This window comes from Caloenas nicobarica, chromosome 6 (genome assembly GCF_036013445.1).
Source record: "Caloenas nicobarica isolate bCalNic1 chromosome 6, bCalNic1.hap1, whole genome shotgun sequence".
NCBI classification, from domain to species: domain Eukaryota; kingdom Metazoa; phylum Chordata; class Aves; order Columbiformes; family Columbidae; genus Caloenas; species Caloenas nicobarica.
The window spans coordinates 36,328,855-36,343,772 of record NC_088250.1 but is presented as its reverse complement, the minus strand read 5'-3'; the positions used below and the strand labels follow the sequence as shown (position 1 = coordinate 36,343,772).

The 14,918-nt window shown below is 41.1% G+C and overlaps 2 protein-coding genes and 1 long non-coding RNA gene across 3 annotated transcripts in view; 2 read left to right on the top strand and 1 right to left on the bottom strand.

The window, feature by feature from the left end:
- Positions 1-5,596, top strand: part of LOC135990468 (basic helix-loop-helix transcription factor scleraxis-like) — a 32,647-nt gene extending 27,051 nt beyond the window's left edge. The window contains exon 3 of the transcript XR_010606415.1: positions 4,718-5,596. The gene's annotated coding sequence lies outside the window, so the exon portion shown is untranslated. The remainder of the gene's footprint in view (positions 1-4,717) is intronic.
- LOC135990470 (uncharacterized) lies at positions 774-10,165 on the bottom strand. Its single transcript, XR_010606416.1, has 3 exons — positions 10,030-10,165; positions 1,530-1,674; positions 774-899 (listed from the first exon to the last, which is right to left on the bottom strand). It is a non-coding gene; the product is annotated as an uncharacterized LOC135990470 (long non-coding RNA).
- Positions 10,166-10,255: 90 nt separating this feature from the next.
- The window catches only part of NXPH2 (neurexophilin 2), a 38,206-nt gene continuing 33,543 nt past the window's right edge, over positions 10,256-14,918 (top strand). Inside the window, exon 1 of the mRNA XM_065638164.1 lies at positions 10,256-10,755. Coding sequence (XP_065494236.1) covers positions 10,702-10,755 — 54 coding nt within the window. The 5' untranslated portion in view covers positions 10,256-10,701. The remainder of the gene's footprint in view (positions 10,756-14,918) is intronic.

Genomic DNA, 14,918 nt, shown 5'->3' with positions numbered 1-14,918 from the left:
TGGACATAGCAATTACTGAGCAAAAATTCCTGGTAACGTCGAAGTTTTCTGAAGTAACTTTGAAGGAGCCTATGTGTGTCAGATTCCACCTGCCTGAACTTATGTCCACTGTTGCTTTGAAATGACTGGAAGCATCGCTACTGACAGCAAGACACAGAGCATTATCTGTTTATACCAATGATTTTGACTCCTAAAATAAATTTTGAGCTGTAGGCCTTTCAATGGGGAACACACTGTTGAAGGTTTCTACTTGCTACACTTCGCCATTCACAATCTGGCTACAATGTGCCTTATGTGATCTGAAAACAAGGAGGGAACTGTGCGATTGCACAAAGTCTCAAGCTATCTTTTATGAAATATTGAATCCTACAAAGCGCTTTTCGCTTGATTCATTACTTTATTGATGATATTTGCTGATTGAAAAGCTACAGTATTACTTGCCTCCACTAATCATAAGATCAAAGAAGTCTGTTAGGGTCTTCTGATTTGAGAAACCTAACTTTTCTCATCCACCTGGGCATTTTATTTTCTTCCTCCCTCCTGATGCCACCCTCAAAAGAAAAGAAAAATTAAACTGTCAAATCTTTCTTTCTCTAATTCTAAGACTTGTAAAGGTGGCAGAGGCTCTCATGGGTCTTTTCAACTTAGTCTTAGAACCATAAAAAATTGACAGAACTGTGCAAGCAAGACAAATGAAGAGTGCGATAGATTTCTCAAAGTCTTGGTAGATAAAAATCAATGTAACAGGACATATATATGCCTCTTGCCTCTGTAAGTGAAAGAAAACCTCTTCAGAGTCACCAGCAGGAACACTCCATGCCTCATCTTCCAGTCACGCCAGGTTTATGGTTTTGTGAGCAGAGGGATGATGTCTCCTGTTCAGTCCAGCAGTATCAGATCTGTTGATAGTGATGATGTCCATTAGTATCCAATTTTAGACTCCTGTAACCTCGAGGCCATTGTAGACTAATTGCTACCACACTTTCCAGACCAGGGGAATCCTATCCTGTTCCAGACCTCTCAAAGGTAATGTAACATTCACTGTTGTATTTCAATTTTCATACAGGTATCTACCTCCCGAGCTGAATGGTAGAGTAAAATCTGAGGTCAACACAGAACAAACTGCAGTGCGACCTTATATAGGAAATGCTAATAGGTCACACATAAATTCTTGCTGCACTCCTTACATAAGCCAACTGATCTTAATATACCATTTTTAGGCAGCTTGCCCTTGTTGAGTCAGCTTTTTCCAAACAATAGGCAAAGCTAAATAGCATTGACTGGAATATGTGGCAAACTTAATTGCAAACCCCTGGCTGTGCCCCTGGGCTTCTGGTCCAACAAACAACTTCCCCCAGTCAGCCTTCTTTTTCCCCACCTTTGTTTGAATTTCAAGCACCTGGTCTCCAGAGGTCACAGATTTTTCAAAGAAAATCTCAGCAAATGCAAAACAAAAAGCAACAAAATAAACTGTTTTGTTTCAGGGAAGACTCCTTAGTCTCTCTGATTTATTCCAATGCTCAACAAACCTTTGCAGCAGGCTTTGCTAGTCCTCCAAAATAACTGTGCTGGAAATTAAGGTCTGCTCTGTCCTCATCCATAGATGGAAGCTCTTTCTCCAGAGGGTCAAAGCACAGCTTCATCCAAAGTTCCTCAGTGGTTGTGGGCTGGATTCTAAACAAAAATAAGAGGCTTATGTTGGTTTCCCCACTCCTGAACTACCCTTCCCAAGGTACTTCCCTCCTCCTCTAGCAGCTATGAACCCAGCTGGGCCACAATTTAAAAGTGAATGTAGCAGGCTGCCGCTTGCTCCAGGAGCTACTGTGCCTAAGGAGTAGATACTTAAAACAAAACGAAAATATGCTGGTTTTAGTGCTGAAAATAAGATGCTGAAGTCCACAACCACCTTTACAGTGAAAAATAATTTCCATTTTAGATGTTAAGAATGTTAAACAGGGGTTTTGCCTTACCATTGAAACTGCAAAATTTTATTTTCAGTATCAAAGAAAACTTTTCATTTATAATATGAAGCAGACAAAAAGGCACATTTAGAAGTTTGGACTCACAAATGAGTAACTAACTAGAGGCTGCAATGGTCTACAACACCTATACCACATTTAGCAGCAGCAGGGTTTGTATTACAGGCTGTAATTCTTTGATCCCATAACCGTGGCACCAAGTACAGGCAACCAGTGGCAGGAATTGCGCTTCCTCTCCACCTCAGCTGCCTAAAGACAAACTTACAGACAGGATCTGGGAAACACAAAGTCTTTCCTAGCAGCATGACATGAGGAACGCTCAAAAAATTTCCTGTTTCACTGGGATAGAAAAATCTCTTTGTGAATAATTGGCATTGTGGAAGATAAAGGAAACAAAAAATCTGTGCTAGTTTTCAGAAACAACCTGTTACATACTTAGCCTAAGAACTTTCATTAGTTGTCAACCTGCTATAATTGTTCTGACAACGTAACACATGATCTGGATGTTTTATGAAGAATTTTATCTTGCGAGGTAGCAAAAGCCACTGGGATATGTACTGCAGTCTAGCCTGGGTAGATTTAGGATAACTAAAAATAAAATTTAAAAAAAAAAGAGTAATACAGTCTGACAATCGCTGATATACAACGTGAAAGTAGATGCAGAGCACAACGGCTTAATCAGTGATTCAAGTCACTGCTTATGTTGGAAATTATGTAAATAAATAGATACCCTTTTTGGTCAATTTGGCCAGAAAAACAGTCATTTTAAAAACCACATGGGACCTCCTCAAGGAAGAAAAAGGTACGGTTTTCTCTATCTTTGAAAAAGTTCACTTGGGCATGTTATCATCTCTCTAAGCTATTTAATCCCTGACTAGCTAAAACTCTAAAAATTTAAAAATATTATATTTGTGTTGTCTTTTAGAACTACCCAGAGTTCACCTTGATACTTAGTAATTGTGCATGTTCTATGGAGATTTTTTCTTATCACTCCCCATATAAAAGTTGACAGTAAAAAAATTGCATCTTTTTGTATAAGAGATTATGACTGAGTGTAATAAAGCTGAAAGTGAAGTGGATTTGGAAGTGTTCACTGAACCAAATATCACATTATTTTTTTCCAACACCAGGTGAATCCAATAGCAAATTCTAATCTGTCAAGTCACAATCATCATGTTAATGTGGCCCTGTGCTTATTTTTTTCATTATATTAAGTTGGAATTTTTTTAGCAGAATCACACAGCAAATATTTTTCTCATAATGCAGATTTGCTTATTTTGTCTCCTAGATCAAACGTAAGCCACATGGTACAGGTGCGCTGATATGGTTTATTCATATTCTATGGAAAAAATAGTTGAAAAATTAAAACTCTCTCTCAAAACAAAATCTTCAAAAAAGTATTTTAGAACTTAGAACCTTAGCACTAAAGTAAATAGAGTAGCCACAACATAGATGAATCTCACATGAAGGTCCATTCTAAATGATAAAATATTCCTTTGCAAGAAATTAACTGGTGAAATAATACATCAATTTATGATGACAAAAACATATGAAAAATTCTGAAGGTGGGGAAAAAACAACAACTGGGAATATTAATGCAAGGCACTCTGCCCTCAAATGCTATGATTGCTCTATGTGAATATTTAGTATTGCAATAGCTCTACCTCGTATGACTTCTAAAACCAATTTTATTTAATAGCTTTTTTTACCCAGTTACAGATAACTCATTTTCCTTTAAAGAAACATTTTCATCATTACTTTTTTTCATTATTATATCTTCCAAAATCTTTTCCATATTCCTGTTTTGACAAGTCTAGCTGTAGTTTATAAACTTTGGAAGTTTAACTATTCTAGTAAATTATAATACATCTAGTAGTTTTTAAAATAAAAATATGGAGAATGTGATCAACCTTAACTTTTTACCAAGTGTAAAGCACTATCTTAAATCCGAATTAATCTATACCTAGAGTATCCCCTGCACTTTGACATAGGAACATATAAAAATATTGTGAGTGATACAGTAGATTAAATAGATAAACTTGTTTCACCTGACATAATTACTCATATGGCTCCAGTTCAAGAAAGTTTCTCTGTTGAGGATGTTTTTAAGTGACTAAAGTCAATGATGTTTGGCAGATGCTAAAACACTGTCTTGAAAAAATCCTCACCACAGGCTGCAGCACTTCCCTGACGGGGAACTCCTCATCATCCAAAACCATTTGATTCACAAAACCAAATAAGTAAATAAATACATAATTAAAAACATAACAAACAAAACCCAAACAAAAACCCCAAACAACAACACACAAATAAAACACATTTCTTGTGACTATTACAGCTGAAATACTACAAATTCTTCCTCACATAATAAGACATTATTATCATTGGGAATAGATGTAATCAGGAAAAAAAAAGCTGAAATGAAGATCGGTCACCAAATCGTCCTCTGGGTCCTTTTGTATCAATTCCTCTAACATTTGCTCAGGTGTTTTGCCTGACATTAAACTTTGACTAACAATTACTTATTTCCAGATGTCCCTTTTTTATTCATTCATTCTTGCTCATAAAACATTTTAAATGTATTGATCACCACTACTGCATACCTCTCAGTTTTAACTAGTGACCTGTTCTCACCAATCTTCTTCCAGTAGGGTCAGCACGTGTACTAAAAGTTTTGCTTCATCAAAAGGTTGTATTTGTAGAATTTGATCTGGATGCACCTTTTAATTTACTCACAGATCTGTGCTCATTGGTGAGCTGTGTTATACTTCGGCTGCTTGGATTTTTAAACTTCTTTGAATATATGCAAACTCGAGGAACTCTAAAGGAGCTAGTACGTGGCGGTGAATCATCTGTCTCTCTTTCAAATGGTTTTCAAGATCAAAAATAAAGTTAAAGCATACAGAAGAAAAACAGCTCAACACAGAGCTCCCTCATGGCCTTCTAAAGCCAAGCTTTAAATCCCTCTGAGGATCTGAACTAGAGTTTGTCAGTGCTACAGCACAGACCCATCACCTGAGTCAAAGCTGGAGCAGTAAATAGCAGCAGCAGACCATTATTCTCTATTTAGACTACACACTACACAGAAACCCGCTACACTAGCTGCACTGAGAAAGAGACTTTGTGTGTAAGCCCAAATTAACCGATGTGATAGAAAATTCCAGTGGAGAGGCAATCTCTGCATCAAGCCAAGCTTTCAGGTCAACTTAAAGACAACTGAGCACCTCAGATAAATGAGGGAATGCTGAATAAAGAAAAATGAGAAGTGAAGAGGACGGAGAGCAAAGAGACAGAAAACACTGCTCTTAATGCAGCTGCAGAGAACTTAAGATTTTAAATTTATATGGAAGCCATTATACGCAGCGAGAGAACAAACTAAAATATTCTGGCAGCAATGTATGGATCCTGGAGAACAGGGGGATGTGGGAATACCGATGCAGAATACATCAGCTTGCCAAGTCTTGCTTGGGGAAACAGCACTACTGATATTCCAGCATGGACTGGAGGAAAACTATTAGGTACTGCAATATAAAACAATGGAAAGCTTGTATACGCTGATTTGCCTAGCGAGTAGCTAGGATATTTGGAGAAGGCCATCACAGAAAATCAACTTGAAATGATTAAAAAACAAAACCAAAACTTCACATTGTTCAAATTAAATTAATGGGTAAATAAAAACAGGCTTTTAACTAAGCTACCTGGTGTCTCAGAGTCAAGTGTCAAAACATAGCTAGATAAAAATTAACTTAATATTTTAAGATAAGCACAGATCATGAAAAATGGCAAAGTGTTGATAATCAAAGCTAATGTATTCGAGGTCAGAAAGTGTAATAAAGAGAGAATCATAAAAATTCACATGAAAAAGTAGCCAAGATTCTTCAGCTTCCTACAAGGCCTTATGGAAAGAAAAAAAACCCAAAGCAGTCTCTCTTTAGGGTGAAAAAAACCTAAAGATAGTTTAGGTGTGCCCTCAAATTAATTTCCTGCTTTAGTTTTCTATGTGAATGAAAATTCTGAATATTAAGGTGAATGTAGCTAATACAAAGGGCAGGAGAAAACAGAAATGGAAGTTATAATATCCATTGTAAAACCAAAGTCCAACAGTTGATTTATTCAGAGAAGTGCAGATGCGGGAGCGCTGGCAGGCAATCTTCACAATTCTGAAATAACCAACATGGGAAACTGCAAGTCAGGTAGAAGAGATTTGTAATAAATCTATCAAAATCAGGAATGGTTTATATGTAGAACACCAAATGCAATTCGTATCCCTAAGAACAGGGAAAGGAAGAGAAACACAATATCAGCAAACATGAGCTTTAGAAATGTGCAAACTGCTGAAGGAAATCTGGAGGGAGAAAACAAAGGCTTAGAAATACGGGTAAAGAGAAAATGGGATAAATTTGGTTGGGTTTTGTTTTGGGTCGGTTTTTATTTGGTTGTTTTTCTCCCGCCCCCCTTTTTTCTTTCTTCAGAAAGGTAGATTATTCTAGGATGATGTATATTTCATTACTTGCCTTGGATTAGGCTACTAATTTTCTAGACAAATGAAATAGGGTCATCTATTAGGACTTCAATCAAAATGCGATTGGATGTCATGTGGTAAAACATTAGATAGGCTGGAGAAAGTGAATAGAAAACAGTTGTGACGAAGGTTAGGTATGGTTTAACAGCTGGTATTCAAGATCTGAAAGGAAATAACTAATAGAGTTCATCAAAGATTGATCTTGGGACTACTACTATTCAATAAATTAATTAGCAATTCTGGCAAAAAATTTAGGACCTTGCTATTGAAACCTGCTGCTGACACAGAATCGGTCGGCAGCCAGTAGTGTGAAGGATCTGGCTAAAATATTGGAAAAACTGGAAGAGTAGAAAGACAGAAAATATAATTGTGACGTATTCTTGAAAAAGAAAACACAACAACACCAGAGAATATATTTCCAACAGAGATTAGGCATTAATGATGTTCCACAAGACTACTTACATCAACGTTTGGATGTTCAGCCACATTCAAAAAAGATTAATTCCAATGGAAATAGACAAAAGAAAAGTTTTACTGGACTAACACAGGAAACAGAATGTTGTTGCCAGAGAGAGACTGCCTGGCTCACATAATTAACAGAATTTGAAAGGGAATCTGTACCTTATAAATTTTTTCAACTACATATTGTCAGAAGGCAGAAGAAGAGCCCATTAAGATAACACAGTAACTGCAAGAGGACAAATGTGTATAAACTCATATATCAACTGGAAGTTAGAAGAAGGTTTTCAAACGGCAGAGGACTGAATTTTTGAAATGGCTTCCTAATGCACTGTGGGACTCCCCCCACTTCTCACTAGCTAATTCTAGGCTGGATCTTGAAGAGTGTCCAAAAATAATCTATATTTCACTGTCTGCAGTCAAGGGGACGGACCAAATGACACAGGCAGCTCTTTCCAGTCCAGTGTTCCTAATATTTGGAAACAGAGTGAGGAGACCTAGGACTTAGAAGAGCAAAGGTTGGTGTCAGTGTTTTAAACTAACTCAGAGGAATGAGATTTGAGAATTGAACTGAGGTTGAATGACAGATGGGTTTGATGCTAACTACAGGTTTTTCTTGTTTGCACTTATAAATTACCTGATAAAGGAATAAAAATTACTATTGACTTTGTGCACAAGCATTAGGCATCATGTGTTAATCAGGTATTTTTTGCTGTCTGGTAGTAGCCGAGATGGTTTAATAGGACCCTGAGCTCTGAGTTTAGTTTTTCCACAGCTGGTTTATCAATCTCTTTCTAGAGAGATTAGGATTACTTCCCGCAGTACCAACCACATTTCCTAAAATGAACCAACTACTTGTTATTGTGCCTTAAAATGAGACCAGAAAATTTTCCCTTTCCCATTTAAATGACATTTGAAGATCATGCTAACACACCAAAGCAGGGGAATGCAAAGCTCAGGCCTTACATTCTGTTCTTAACCAACACTACCGTGACTCTTCTGGGAAGTGATACAAGTAAGAATAATACTTATCACTTGCTGTTCACTGTGCTTTTCATCTTCAAAGCGCTTTACAAACATTTACTGCTAGTTAATCTGGAAAAAGTATGATTTAAGACCAGCTTCTGATAGCTTGTGTGACAAAGTTAATGTCATTTAAATCGAGTCTGTTTGTATTTAATAGGATAGAACTACAGTACTTTAGTTTAAACACTATTGTTCCATTAAAAGCCAATTACAGAAATTCAGCCTTCCTTGAATTCATGGAGCACGGCTTTTCATTTTCAAAAAGATCTATCTAAATGCTTCATCCGAATTTAGTCTTCATAATTCTAACTAATTGCATAACAGTCTTTTCACCCCGCTGCATAATGCAATTCGTCATGAGGAAATAAAACCTCGGCGTCGCACTCGCCGGCAGTACCGCCTGCCAGCACCAGAGCGCGCTCAAGATATTTTAATTTATTGTAAGGACCCGAGACCGGATCCCTGTCTCCTGGCTGGTCCCTGCATGGGGTGCTCCACACCAGACCCTTGGGCACCTCCACAGAGAGTTTCCTTACGGTTAAACCGATAACAGATTAATTTACGTGTGCAAAAATATAATTTCAGACCCATAAAAACCATTATTTTTTCAATACTAAACATAGGCATAGCAGCATTTACTTATTTTTCACCCAAGATGGGAAGGCAACTTTTGGATTTAAATTCTGATAGGTAATTCCTAAGGTGGTTTATGCTGATAATTCGATACTAAAAATAAAATCAAATGGTAGCACAACAGATTGAAGACCACTAAAGCAAACACTTAAAAAGGAACTTTTAAATATTGCTACTAAAAGTAACCACGTGGATTACATTGTAATATATTGACTTAGTGACCTCACTGGTTTGGATAGTTCTCTCAATGTTTTTTTAATCCGATACAAATTAACCCATTTTAGAGGTTTTCTGTTTACATGAAACTTCCTTTGCTACATCTTTCCTGAGCCCGAATGAGAGCATACGATTTGTGGCCCGATCGCATCCATTCATTTTATGAGACGCCAAGAAGCAGAGCTCAGAGAGGAACCAGCGGGGTGTAACAACTAAATAACCACAATCATTATCTGGGAAAATCTCGTCTGCTCTCAAGTGCAGCTAGGCTGTTTCCACTGGCAAGGATTTTAGAGGCTGAAAACACAAAGATAGTAAAAATCTAACCTGAACATAGACCTAGTCAGAAGATGCGAGAGGACAACCAAGAAATAAGAGGAAACTGATCTGCAAAGGGTGGGTAGGGTTTGGAAACTGAAACCACTACCTGCACCTCAGCACAGAGAGCTTGTGTATCACATTGCGTGTGAATTACCCATCAGCAAACGCCACCAGACCTGACGCAGGTGTCACCGTGACAGGTGAGGGTGCCACCGCCGCAGTCCCAGGCCGCATGGGCGGCACGCGTGCTGAACGTGACCGGGGTTTCCGTCTGACCCTGGGCTCCGGTGCTCAAAACTTTATTTCGCCTTTCAAGGTCACAGCGTTACAAGTTTGTCAATCCTGCAGCTCGGAAACGCAGGAACAAAAGTCTCATGCTGATCTTAAGAACAGGTCTGGAGCATAGTCATCAATTTACGTTATTGAATGGATATAACCTCAGAGTGAGTTATTTAGAGACGGATTCTCTAGCCCTGTGGGTTCCCAGCACGCTCGGGCACCATCACCCCAGGTCCTGCTCGCCCCATGGTGCCCACAGCACCTACCCAGCTCCAGCCCCACACAAGAAGCCCACTGGAACCTGACCCTGTCCCCACAGCCACTCGAGGGGACACTGTCCCCAGCCGACAGCCCCGTGGTGTCCCCAGGGCAGGCCGCGGGGCCCAGCCAGGTGCCAGGGCAGGCCGCGGGGCCGGGCTGTCCCGCCATGGCTGCTCACAGCCGGGGAGGAGAAACACGTTGAGTTTCCCCACAAGGACCGCGGCTCCCCACCCGTGTGCGGGTGGCAGATCTACCCGAGAGACGCGGAGCTACGACAGGGGGTTTCCTACAGAAACGAGACTGGGGGGGGGAACATGAAACCAAACCCTTCACCTGTCTCTCGTCTCACACCGCAGCTGGCGGCCATGGCGGGGCCTTGCGGAGACTCCCTGAGGGAAAGGAACCCCGGGGTCGCTTCCCCCGCGGCGGAGCCACGCTCCGGCCCCGAGAGCCGCCGCTCCTCTCCGGACAGGGCGGCGGGAGGTGGCTGCGGGCGGAGGAGGCGCCGCCGAGGCTTTAAACTCGCCGGGAAGGGCAGGGCAGGGCCGGGCCGCCCCGCCCGGGGCAGCGGGGTCTCCTCAGCGCCCGGCGGGTTCGCGCCGCCTTCCCCTCCACCCCCCTCCCCGGCTTCTCCTCAACTTTAGCCCGGCCGGGCGGCTCCTCCACCCCGGTAGCACCATGGCAGGCAGCGGGGTGGCGGGCTCCGGCTCTCGGGACGGGTTGTGAGGGGATCCCCCGCGGGGCAGAGCGGCCGCCCGGCCCGGCAGCGCCGCCACCGCCTTTTCTTCTTCCCGCCTCCCGCCCGCCATGGCCGCCCGCGGAGCCGAGCGGTGCGGCGGTGCCGGGGTCTCTCCGCTGCCTGCCAGCGCCCCGTGAGGGGGGACAAGCGGGGCGGCGTGTCCCTGCGCTCAGTCCTGCCCGCCCCCCCCTCCCCACACCTCCTCCCCGGAGCGGAGATGTGCGAGACCCGTGCGAGGGGAGTCGCCTCCTAGACCGGCAGCCAGGATGGTGCACCTGCAGCCCCTGCCCCTCGTCGTGGTTCAGGGCGTCCTCCAGCTCGTAAGTCTCCTTCCCCGCGTCCCTCTGCTCCCCCACCGCAAGACTTTGGGGGCAACCAGCGCCTTTTCTCTCCGGGGAGGCGCGGTGTCCTCCGGTGGCAAAGGCTCCGAGCAGCCTCCCACAGCCCCACACCTACTCTTATTTCGGGTTTTAATTTTTTGTTTTTGTTTTTTAAGTGTGCTTTTTCGCGCGTTTGCTGCTTGGCGGGCTCGTTCGGAACCGCGGGGCTCTCGGTGCCCGAGCAAAGCGCGGCCCCGGGAGCCGGGGCTGCCCCGGGAGCCGCCGCGGAGCCGGCACCGCGGGCGGGTGCGACTGCGAGGGCAACGCCCGAAACCGCCCGTTCCCCACAAGTTGTGTTTTGCTGTCCTCAAGTGCCTCTTTCCGTGTGCGGGACACAGCGGGTTGTGCGGGCAGAGTCACCTGCGCTTTGCGAGCTCCCCCGTTAGTGCCGCCGCTCTGCAGCGCAGGCGAAGGGTTTTGGTATAATTTGTATTATGAAGTGCCGCACATGCCTGGATTAGGTGCTGCACGACGTGGGGGAACTGGGGGCTGACGTGAGAAGGTGAAATGCGGAGCTCAAACCTGTGTAAGGGGGAAGCAAAGCGCTTGGAGACAGGCGAGAGCAGAACTTAGCCCCAAACCAGCGAATTATCCTGTTTGAGGGGCATTAATGCTAGAAAACGAATGATCTAAATGCTCGTTGCAATAGGTTAAAAAGAGAGAACTTGTATTCGCGAACAAGTTAGGCGGCCTCCACTTTAAAAAGTGTTAGTAAAATGCTATTTCGAAATTGTTCGAGGAGAGTGTTTTGGTTTTGTTTTGTTTTTTACTTCCATAATTCGTGCTGCAAAAGTTATGCCTCCCTTTCGCCAGCTGCCTTTTAGCTGAAAGTTTGTCACTGCCGTCAATAGGCAGTGTGTAATAAACCCTGAAGGGATTAAACACCCTCCTTAAGAACTGGAGTCTAATATTACAGCGTGAGTTGATTGATTAGTTTTTGAGGAAGCTTATGTCAAATTCTAATCCGGTTTTGGATTGTGCTTGTCGTGTAATGTTTTTTGCTCCAGCACTTTATCATAGGAATGAAGTAGCGAGCTGCAGTCCTGCGATAAGGCACACATTTCTTTCACACTCCTATCCTTTTGGACAAGAAAAGGCTGTTTACATTCTTCACATCCTTGCAGCCCAGTTACCAGCTAAACAGGGGTGAGCAATGGGAGAGGGAAGCAGTAAATGGATTACAAAGTTGCTGAGCAGAAGAGAACTAAATAAAAACGCTCCTTCTTCACACCTACAACCTCTCTCTCACTCACACCCTCCCTTTTATATATTTTTTTTTTTTTTTTTTTTTTAACAGATATCAAAGGGATTGATTGAAACTTGTATCAACAGGGATCGGGTTTGTTACACGCAGTGTTTTCTGGATGATGTTGGGAAGTTGCTTGCTGTGGTCTTACATACCTGGAGTGAAGGTTGGCTACAGAAGCGAAGTTGCAGTCTTGAATCAAACAAAAATAATGTGTAGTCAGTGCAGGTTTTCAGGTGGATGTGCCACTCAGCTCACCCAGGAGTATTCTTTATATACAAACCAGAAAAGTCTTGGAGTCAATTAGTTTCATAGCTTACATACATTAGTTTAAATAATAAAGCAAAATGAGAATGTGTGAGATATTTTTTTAAAGCATTTTAGGCATACCTCTTAATGCTGATCTTTTACTAAAAAGTTATGTAAATACATTTTGGCATACTACTGCCAGAACTTCTGGTTAACATCTGGTTAAATTTTCAGCTGCTTATCAATTGAGTTTGGAAATATTTGATGCCGGTGGTAATGCACTGAATAAAAGTCTCTGTGCTATTCTTTGTTCTCTGGACAGTATTTGGCGTGAATGATGCCTTCCTGGAATCTAATTAGCAGTTTTAGCAGGCAGACATTGGTGGTACTAATTCTTGACTGTTAAAAAAAAATTATTTTTTAAGCCAAAGATCAACTTGGTTAATAATAATACAACACTAAAGGCTCATAATTTCAGCCAAGGAAAAAAAAAAAAAAAATCTGGGTTTCAGGGTTGCAATGCAGCAGCATTCTAGTAACCCAGAAATGTTACCATCAGCCCTTCCTGATGGTGCAATCTTAATTTTTTATGAAATCAGGGACATTAGAATGCAAAATATTTTGGCACTGCATTTTAGTGAACGTAGAAGTACTTTTTAAACTTAAGACACTTGCTTGGCTGTCAGATACCTAAGTGTGGCATCTACTTACCTACTTTTTAAAGATGCACAAATGTAGGATAAAAAAATGCATAAAACTTTACAAATCTGAGGAGATGCTAAAGATCATGGCAGACAATCTTGCTGAATTTCTGAAAGCAGTGTCAGGTGATTGTTTGTATGCTGTATCTAATATTGTTCAATCAGAAGCTCATGTTTAGTACTTCCTTAATAGAGTATGAATGTGTTTTTGTAGCGTATTCTTGGACTACTATTTTGATTAATAGGTGGTGTACCGATATGCATGCAGTATGAGTACATACAGTGTTCTTAAACTCCTTTGCATATCAGAGTTGTATTAAACAGCAAGGAAGCCTGCTGTTGAGTCAGGTGAAGGTGCGCTAGCTTTCTTCAGTATAAATGCATTTATTTTAAAACTCAGGTTTACCTTACATTGTCCATATAGATCAAAACAATCATTTGCAATGCACAGTCAGTACATGTCTGGGCCGTTATTGATAAGAAGACAAGAAATGGTTGTATTGTATTATATTAGCAGGTACTATTGCTTTACTATTAATTTTCAGTAAGCTCTTCCAAGTGGCACATAATTGCTAAATGCCCTGTTAGTTGTCTCTTCGTAAATAACGGAGTTTACATGTTGGGGATTGAAAAGACTGAAGTGTTAGGGGTATATGGTTTATATTGTGCCTTCTAGTGTTTTGTTAAGTTAGTTTTAAATGTGCTAAACGGAGGGGACTTCTACTACTTCCTGGGGAAAATTATTAGTAATTTTAAAGAAATCTTCTTTAAAAAAATTAAAAATCTCATCAGTAACCAGTGTTTTCTTTTCACATTAATTAGCACCTTTAAAATGTCATTTTTCACAACATTGTTTAAAACAGCTTATGTGGGGTCTTCAAAATGTATGAGATTTCCCCCTTTCACTCAAGAAAGAAAAAAGAGGGAAAAAAAAAGGGGGGGGGTACTGTATACAGGTTTTGAATCAAGAATGAGAAGCAGAGTTTGCTTTAGCTGTGGACAGGTTGTACAGCCATCACTTTCCTTTTGTCTTGGCAAGGTACAGTCACAGACAGGACCTATGGTTCTGTAGGGTAATGAGGCACTTTAATTATTTGTTTATTCCTACATCTTTGCAGTCTGAAATTAAAAAAGGATTACAGCAGCATTTTCTAGTGCCTATAACTAAAGTTGCATCAGAATTCCTTTCAAGAAACTGTCTCATAACATTATCATTGGCCAGAGTTGTCACCATGTTATAAGACTAGGAATCAATTATTCTACAAAGCCTTAAAAGCAATTAATTTTTCCCAGTAGTGTTTGTATAGATGAGAAATAATTAGAAAAAAGATGAAGTACATTATTTTAAGATTTTTTTTTCTCCTCCAAGATTGAAGTATAGTATTTGGTATGAGTGAAATACAATGACAGATCATGTTTGTCTTGGACATTTCAAGGGCTGAGATTTTTACCCATAATGAAAACCAATTTGTCAGACAATTAAGTCAAATTTTTTTACAGAGGTTTTTTCAAAACTGAGTTTAACAACTTGAGCTGAGAAGAACATTTATAACTTGCTGTAGTACAAGACATTGCTTCGTATGCAGAAATAGCTTGAAAACTGAGATAAAGCTGCATTTCCATTTAAAATATGTACACCACGTAGGGCATAGAAACACAAAGGTATGTTCCTCCTGGCTACTTTAATTTTGTCTCCGTAGCCTTGCAAATGTGGTCTGTGTAACATGCCCTTGCAGTGAGAATCAGAAATAAGCACCGTGCAAAACTCTCAGCTCCGTTTTGGAAAGGTAAACGCTTCCCTCTGGTCATCTGGAAGTGCACAGGTGAAATTCCATCCCTTTTAATTTCAGGGAGGTCTTACTCCTGAAATATACTGGACCCAACATCTCATTTATTTTAGTATATTT